The 8,835-nt window shown below is 55.8% G+C and overlaps 1 protein-coding gene across 1 annotated transcript in view; it reads left to right on the top strand.

Annotated features, from left to right (window-relative positions):
* ABCC1 (ATP binding cassette subfamily C member 1) overlaps positions 1 to 8,835 on the top strand; it is a 123,232-nt gene that overhangs the window by 103,081 nt on the left and 11,316 nt on the right. Inside the window, exons 21-26 of the mRNA XM_004706096.2 lie at positions 545 to 683; positions 1,054 to 1,261; positions 2,745 to 3,055; positions 5,541 to 5,740; positions 7,684 to 7,810; positions 8,186 to 8,287. Of these exons, the coding sequence (XP_004706153.1) occupies positions 545 to 683; positions 1,054 to 1,261; positions 2,745 to 3,055; positions 5,541 to 5,740; positions 7,684 to 7,810; positions 8,186 to 8,287 (1,087 nt within the window). The remainder of the gene's footprint in view (positions 1 to 544; positions 684 to 1,053; positions 1,262 to 2,744; positions 3,056 to 5,540; positions 5,741 to 7,683; positions 7,811 to 8,185; positions 8,288 to 8,835) is intronic.

Genomic DNA, 8,835 nt, shown 5'->3' with positions numbered 1-8,835 from the left:
AGCCAACGGAGAGCCCTGCACAAATCATCATGCAGCTGGACAGAAGCCCAGGGTCTGGCCCTGCCTAGGGCATCTCTCTGCTAGTAGCCTCTCTGGTTGTGAAAATGCGTCACCATCAGTGTAGGGTCGCTGAGTCGGAATCCACTGGCTGGCAGGGAGTTGGGGTTTGAAGTACAGCTAACGGTCTCTGAGAGCCCCTGGTCTTGGTAGCTAGCAGAGAGGCTGGTGTTTGCTCCCTGTCTGGCAGGGCTGTAAGGACAGGGTCCTCTGGGTGTGAAGGTCACAGAGGGCCACGTGGTGGCCGTGCCAGACTGCTGCTATGGGCAGCTGAGCCCGAGAATTCCCCTCACCTTCTTTCTGTCGGCTATTCTTCGTCCATGCACTACACCTCGTGGTGCACTTGGGGCGGGGGAGTGTGGTAGCTGCTGAGTACGCCCCCTCTTGCGGAGGGCCCTGCCACCCAGCACAGACCACCAGCCCCTGCGTTTGAAGGCTGCGTCCGGGGCTTTGGTGTGGTTGACACCTACGTGCCCTGCTCCCCCAGACAGCTCAGCAGCCACTCGTCCTACAGCGGCGACACGCACAAGCCCCACAGCAGCACGGCGGAGCTGCAGAGGGATGAGGAGGCGCAGAAGGAGGCCACCTGGAAGCTGATGGAGGCAGACAAGGCTCAGACGGGGAAGGTGAGGCCTGCCCTCCCGGTTCCTCGGAGCACTCCCCACGTGCTGTGTTCCTCACTGCAAACCTGCACAGGTGTGCAAAACTGAGGCACTGAGCCGCCCTGTGACCTACCAAGTCACAGCTGAAGGCACAGTGGCCTCCGGACCCCAGCAGCTGGACTCGGGTTGGCGCCTGGGGGCTCTAGTTGGCTGTAGGTGACCCATCTGGGAAGTCCGAGAGGACAGAGAACTTGGCTTTGCTGCTGGGTTCCCAAGGATCTGGTGCCCTGAAGGCGGAGCTGCTGAAGGGAGCAGGGGTGCCGGGGGAGTGCCTGAGCCGGCGTGGGCGTGGCTGGGGGCCCTTGGTAGAAGGCTTCTCTCCCCGTGCTCCCAGGTCAAGCTGGCTGTGTACTGGGACTACATGAAGGCCATTGGACTCTTCATCTCCTTCCTGAGCATCTTCCTCTTCTTGTGCAACCACGTTGCCGCCCTGGCCTCCAACTACTGGCTCAGTCTCTGGACTGACGATCCCATTGTCAACGGGACGCAGGAGCACACCAAGCTCCGGCTGGGCGTGTACGGAGCCCTGGGCATTTCCCAAGGTGGGCCTCCCTCTCCTAGTGCCCCCACCCCACCCCGCCCACCGATTCTGGAACCCGGGAAATACTTCTGTTTATTTCTATTTCTCGTAGAGCTCGTCCCCCAAGTTCTCAGGGTTTGGCACCTCCCCATACCAAGTCAAACTCAGATGCTAAACACACAGCCGATGCTCAGATAGTCAGAATGAATGTTTCTTGAATGCATGCTTCATGTGGTCCGAGGAGGAGGAGGGATGCCCCTGTGCCCCCTTTAAAGAGGAGGAGAGTTGAGGGCAAAGGCCCCCCAGAACATGGGCAGTATGGGAGGACGTCTTACCTGTGTCACGTTGCCACGGTGCTGTAAAGTTTCCTGTGTGGGCTTGTAGCTGTGGCGTGAGGTAGGGATTCGTTGACGCCAGTGGCTCTCTGCTGGGCCAAGGCTGCCCACGAGTGGACATTGAGCAATGTCAGAAGTCATAACTGTGTGTGGGCACTCCTGGCATCCAGAAACCACATGCCACCATGCGCTCTCCCAACAGAGTCTTCCAGACCCAACTCACCAGGGGCCGGGTTAAGAAACCCCCGTCCAGTCCCGCCCAGGCCCCACAGCATCGATTGTCATAGGGAAACATTTAGCAAGCCCCGACTGGAGGAGACCTGACTCTGGTCTAAACACTCAGAGGAGGCCCCATAGCTAGTAAGAGGCAAGCTTTGGCTGGGCTCCCTCCAGAGGCTGTCATTTGGACCCCTGCCCCTTGGTTTCTGGTTGGGTCAGGAAGGCGATGGTGCAGGTCTGTCTGTCCCCGTGGACTCTGTCGGAAAGCCTGATTGCTCCGTGGTTGAACGGTCTCCTGGCACCCTGGGACGGGGAGGCTTAGAACAAAACAGGAGGGGCTGCATCCCTACACTTGCCTCCTCTGACGGCCTACGGACTCCTCCAGCGGCCTCCACTGTGACTGAGGGAAGCAGAGACCAGAGGAGGTGTGACGTTCACCTGGGTGAGGGCCATTTGTCCCCTGCGGCTATGTGAGATGATAATGCCCCACAGTGAATACAACTTCAAATTCAGTCCCTGGGGGAGCTCACTACACTTCAAGTGCCCTGTGGCCCGTGTGGCTAGGAGCTAACGTATTGGAAAGCAGAGCCCTAGAACCCTGCCGTCGCGATGGGCGAGTTCTGTCTGAGCTTGCTGGCTCCCGGAGAATAGGAATTTAAAACTGGACCCTGGAGCTCTGCTCCTGCCTGGCTGAGTGTGTTTGGGTGGGCGCGAGAGGCGAGGGGCTTTACCTCCCTGGGCTTCATTTTCCTTGTCTGTAAAGCAAGGTAATGCAGTGCTTGGGCCGTGGTGGCATTCTGGATGTGGAGTGGAGTACCAGGCAGCAGAGACTCACTGATTCTGGCTTGTCGCCATGGTCAGGGCTAGGATAGTGGACTTGTCGGAGAAGCTGGGAGCCCCCAGCTACCTCGGCCACCCTGGTCAGCAGCTTCCCTTCTGGCCTGTGTGTAGGAGTCTCCGTGTTTGGCTACTCCATGGCGGTGTCCATAGGGGGCATCCTGGCCTCCCGCCACCTGCACCTGGACCTGCTGCACAACGTCCTGCGGTCGCCCATGAGCTTCTTCGAGCGGACGCCCAGCGGGAACCTGGTGAACCGCTTCTCCAAGGAGATGGACACGGTGGACTCCATGATCCCGCAGGTCATCAAGATGTTCATGGGCTCCCTGTTCAACGTCATCGGCGCCTGCATCATCATCCTGCTGGCCACGCCTATTGCCGCCGTCATCATCCCGCCCCTGGGACTCATCTACTTCTTCGTCCAGGTGAGAGGGGGCACCAGTGCCCACCTGCACACCCACTTCCCCAGCGTGGAGCTGTGCCTTTGGGTTTGTCAGAGGTTAATGCCCCATCTGACTCAGGTGTAGGAGCAGGCAGAATCACTCTGTGACCAAGGGCAGTGTGGTGACGGTGTCCGCCCCCTGGGGAGTGGGCTGCAGGACTAGCTCTCTGCTGCGGGGACCTGAAACATGCTAGAATGTGATCAAGCCTGACCGCCTACTTCCTGAAGGCCAGTGAAAACTGCGAGCCCCAGTAGGAGTCCAGCCAAGCCGACCGGAGGACGGCCCGGGTCAGCCCGCAGTGCATTCTCTTGTAGGCTGGGCTCCCGAGTCGGGACTAACTTGGTGGCAGCTGACACCAGCCACTGCTACATTAAACCAGATGAAATGGTTGGTGTTTGTCTGTCTGCTAACTGCCATTTCTTTTTTTTTTTTAATCGCTTTATTAGGGGCTCATACAACTCTTATCACAATCCATACAAACATCAATTGTGTAAAGCACATTTGTACATTCATTGCCCTCATCATTCTCAAAACATTTGCTCTCCACTTAAGCCCCTGGCATCAGGTCCTCATTTTTTCCCTCACTTCCCGCTTCCCTCTCCCTCATGAACCCTTGATAATTATTATGTTGTCATATCTTGCCCTGTCCGACGTCTCCCTTCACCCACTTCTCTGTTGTCCGTCCCCCAGGGAGGAGGTCGCATGTAGAACCTTGTAATTGGTTCCCCCTTTCCAACCCACGCTCCCTTTGCCCTCCCAGTATCACCACTCACACCACTGGTCCTGAAGGGATCATCCGCCCCGGATTCCCTGTGTTTCCAGTTCCTATCTGTACCAGTGTACATCCTCTGGTCTAGCCAGACTTGCAAGGTAGAATGGGGATCATGGTAGTAGGGGTGGGGGTGGGGGGAAGCATTTAGGAACTAGAGGAAAGTTGTATTTTTCATTGTTACTACATCACACCCTGACTGGCATGTCTCCTCCCCGAGACCCTTCTGTAAGGGGATGTCCAGTGGCCTACAAATGGGCTTTGGGTCTCCACTCTGCACTCCCACCCTCATTCACTATGGTAAGATTTTTTGTTCTGATGATGTCTGATACCTGATCCCTTCGACACCTTGTGATTGCATAGGCTGGTGTGCTTCTTCCATGTGGGCTTTGTTGCTTCTGAGCTAGTTGGGCGCTTGTGTACCTTCAAGCCTTTAAGACCCCAGATGCTGTATCTTTTGATAGCCGGGCACCAACAGCTTTCTTCACCACACTTGCTTATGCACACATCTGTCTTCAGTGATCGTATCATAGAGGCGAGCACACAATGATGGAATTTTTTGTTCTTTGATGCCTGATAACTGATCCCTTCAGCACCTCGTGATCACACAGGCTGGAGTGCTTCTTCCATGTTGGCTTTGTTGCTTCTGAGCTAGTTGGCCACTTGTGTACCTTCAAGCCTTTAAGACCCCAGACGCTTTATCTTTTGATAGCTGGGCACCATCAGCTTTCTTCACCACACTTGCTTATTCACCCGCTTTGTCTTCAGCGGTTGTGTCGGGAAGGTGAGATCGCCGTTTCTTATGGTTCAGTCTAATATTACCAGACATTGTGTTCTGTGATAAACACACACACGCACGCGAAGAAGTTTCAAAAATTTGTAGAAGAACGCCAATATTTTTTAGTTCCGATTTTCTGTGAGCTTTCTGAACCCCCTTGGTGTACATGTGTGTGGTATGTCTGTGTAAATATGTAATACATTATACTTGAGAATATAAGATTCTTAATCTCATCTTCCCCAAAAAAGGTGGTGAAGCAGGCCAGGTTGTTTCCCTTATGACCTCTGAGACCACAGCGGAGCACAAGTGTGGGTGACCTGAAACCTTCAAAGCCTCCCCTTCCCTGGTCGGAGAGCACCAGTGTGGTGCAAAGGTTAACACTTGGCAGCCAGACGGCCTGGGCTCGAATCCCCGCTCTGCCAGTTCTCAGCTCTGCCTGTAGGCCTGTGTCTCTGTGCCGTCCAAACGTCTTGGTCAGACTCTGGGAGGGTTTCATGAAGCCAGACGAGCTGGTCATGGTGTAGGGGTTTGGAACGGTGCCCGGGAGAGCGGACCCGACGCCTGGGTTAGCTGCTCTTCCTGTTGTCCCTCTGCCTGCTCGTCGAGGAGTGGCCGCCCGGCGTCGGTGAAGAGCCTTGCCTCCTGGGCGTGGTTGCCGTGTGCTGTGGAGCCGTGGGGGTTCGTAGCGGCCCTGTGGCACAGGCTGGGACTGTAAATCCTCGATGGGCAGACAGCCACATCGTCTCCCAGGGGAGCGACTGCTGGCGTGCCCGTCAGCCACGGTGCCCCTGGACCCTTCCTCTGGGAGGTGCCTTGTTCACACTTGAGGGGAGCCTGTGGCAGTGATGTCCAGACTCACAGCGCTCTGAAGGTGGGCCGAGGGCCTGCCGCTGACTCCCCAGCCTCTCTCCCACCCCCAGAGGTTCTACGTGGCCTCCTCGCGGCAGCTGAAGCGCCTCGAGTCGGTCAGCCGCTCCCCGGTGTACTCCCACTTCAACGAGACCCTGCTGGGCGTCAGCGTCATCCGAGCCTTCGAGGAGCAGCAGCGCTTCATCCGCCAGAGCGACCTGAAGGTGGACGAGAACCAGAAGGCCTACTACCCCAGCATCGTGGCCAACCGGTGGGTGCCCCGGCCCCCTCCACCTTGCTCCCAGGCCTCCATGCCCACCCGCCTTCTCCCAGGAGGAAGGTGTGGAGCCAAGCTCTGTCCTCCAAGGGGAGGGTGTGGGGCCCCGTCCTTCTAGAATCCAAAAACCCTGCCCGCACTGACGTGGGAACGTCAGTGGCAGCCCTGACTCTCTCTGAGGCGTCTCCCTGCCTCATGCTCAGCTGACAGATGCCTCATAGTGATTGGCAGGTGTCAGGCCGAGTCATTTGCCAGGGGCAAGGTTTGGATCAAACACGACTGAATGGCATCAACCAGGAAAGGGGACAGAAGCTGGCCGGTGGTTTGCTGCATGTAGAAGAGCGTTGCTTCTCCACCTGCTCACCTCCAGATACTGCTTTCTTGAGAGGTGGTGGAAGAGGGCTGAGGGTCAGGTGACAGCCCATCCCCCACGGTAGGGTCCTTGTGGTGGGGATAGCCGGAATTTCTGCAGACCTTGCCCTCCCGCCTCTGCAGGGTCTGTAGGGGATTTGACACCATCCGATCAGCCTGTGGGATATCTCGTGAGCATGTCAGTCACGTGGGTTTCTGAAGACCACGGCGGTAACATCTACCCCTAGTGTGTTTCTCATTTGGAAACATCAAAATGATGTATTCCCAGTGGTGTTTTATATCTCATGCAAGCTGCCTCTACGCAAGTAAAATGGCAATTCTGTTTCAAAGGATAAAGCTGTGTGTGTGTGTGTGTGTGTGTGTGTGTGTGTGTGTGTGTGTGCCTGGCACCCTGGAAGAAAGAGCTGGTGGACTGCCTGTGAAAGGTGCAGCTGAAAACCCCTGGGAGCAGTGCTGCTCCCACACACGGGGAGCCAAGAACCGACAAGGACAAAGTAGTCACCGTGGCATTTTCCGATGGACTTTGTGAATCCCCTTTGTGTGTGTGTACCTGTGCGGGGCTGCCTGCTTATCCGTCATTTTAAAGCCACTCTTGCCTGCCATCCATGTGCTCAGGGCTCTGGCATGAGGGTGTATCCAGCTCTGGGAGCCGTTAGGAAGAGACGATTTCTCTCCACTCCTGACCCAAAGGAGGCCATTGGAAATCCCAGGTGCCTCATAGAGCCCTAGACTGTACAGCTTAGTTCTTAAGTATTTGCAGGGCAGCTGTCAAAGATACGGATGGATAGAAGTACGTTAAAATTGAGATTAAAATGAGAAAAGGGTTCACTCTCTTGGTACCAGAGAATCAGCTTTCTTCCTGGGGGTGCCACACTAGGGAGGTGTGTTAGCCTGGGTAAGCTGGGGAAACATATCCACAGAAGCTCACGTATAAGAGAGAGTTTTATATAAAGGGTAAGTGTACATTAGAAAACATCCCAACCCAGTGCTATCCAAGCCCGTAAGTCCAACATTAGCCCATATGTCCGACACTGCCCTCCTCCATCTCACGAAACACTCACTATGATGCCGACTGCAGGAGGAAAGCTGAGTCAGTGAACGTGTAAGCATCTCAGCACTGGCAGGGGTCTCCACACGGCTGCTCCAGCACCCAGGGCTGCATCAGGGTAGGTCCATGTGGCTTCTCCTTGGGGATGTCTTACAGGGCATGAGCCTTGCCAGGTGAAGCAGGGAACTGGCTAAGGCAGCTGCCCCCTGGTCAGACCATCACAAAGCAAGAGACCTGAGAACTAGAAAGACGAGGCTCACCGAGCCATTTATCTCACCGCCCTTCAATTAACCCCACATGTGTTTATCGGCCAGGTTGGCACAATAAACCTTAACTATCTCAGGAGGAATGGCTGTAGTCGGATCCCTCGGCCCCCTGCCCTGCTCCCGAGCTGTGTTTCATCTCCAGGGGGCTGAGAGGGCCTGTCTCAGAAACTGTTTTGGGGTGCGACTTCAGCGAGGCCGGAGGCGCCACCTCAGCACGGCTGGCTGACGTGGCCCGGGTGTGTCTCACGCAGATGGCTGGCTGTGCGGCTGGAGTGTGTGGGCAACTGCATCGTGCTCTTTGCAGCCCTGTTTGCGGTCATCTCCCGACACAGCCTCAGTGCTGGCCTGGTGGGCCTCTCTGTGTCCTACTCGCTTCAGGTAAGGGGGGCCGCCGCCACCGCCCTGCTTTGTCCCAATGGAGGTGCCAACGGCCGGCTCCCCGGTGGCCTGTGGGAGTCCAGCTGCAAGAGAGCTTTAGCTGCATCTCCTCGACTCTGTGCTGTGTTCCCAACTTCCCCTGAGTTCCCTTGGAGATGATGTCATGGCCCATGCCTTATTTACAACGGTGTTCTTTTATCCTGAGATGCAGGACAACCAAGTGGGGTGGGGGGGAGTCCAGGCAGGGACAGGGTTACACGGGGTGCTATAGTTTGTACTTGGTTATCCGCAGTAGTCCATCACGCATCATTGACTTGGCTCGAGTGAAAGTAGCATGTGCTCACTGGAAACTGCACGTGGCCCTTCCCCTTACAGGTGACCACGTACTTGAACTGGCTGGTGCGGATGTCGTCCGAGATGGAGACCAACATCGTGGCCGTGGAGAGGCTCAAGGAGTATTCAGAAACCGAGAAGGAGGTACGTCAAGAACCCCTGGCCTGACCTTGCTGGTCAGTCCGAAGGGCTTTTCCCAGAGGAAACCTTCCACTCACATCTTGTGTATCTTCTGCCTCCCAGGAGGGAAAGGCAAGATTCATCACCAGGTAGAACTTCGTCTCCTGCATGTTCTGTAATCTCTCTAACACCCAAAGAGAACCACCGGATCTTAGGGCAGGAAGATCTTGTATAGGGATCTTTTCTTTCTTCCAAGGTATGGGATGCCCATATCTACACGGTCAGGGCACTCAGAGAATATCTGTAAATATGCAAGTAACGACTATGTAGATTAATCACTGCTTGCCAGTCAGTCTGTCGGACTGGGATGGCTTGGGTGTGCTGTAGTGCTGGAAGCTATGTCACTGGTAATTCAGATACCAGCAGGGCCACTCAGACTGTTGACAGAGCTTCCAGATTAAGAAGAGATTCTGAAGGAGAAACAGGTTGCCCACTTTTGAGACGTTGGCCACCAAAGCAACCTCATGACCAGCAGCAGAGCACTGTCAGAGACGGTGCCAGCAGATGAGCCC

Source organism: Echinops telfairi, unplaced genomic scaffold (genome assembly GCF_000313985.2).
Source record: "Echinops telfairi isolate 266 unplaced genomic scaffold, ASM31398v2 ScPeMD7_5;HRSCAF=22, whole genome shotgun sequence".
In the NCBI taxonomy this organism is placed as follows: Eukaryota; Metazoa; Chordata; class Mammalia; order Afrosoricida; family Tenrecidae; genus Echinops; species Echinops telfairi.
This window is presented reverse-complemented; position numbering and strand designations above follow the sequence as displayed.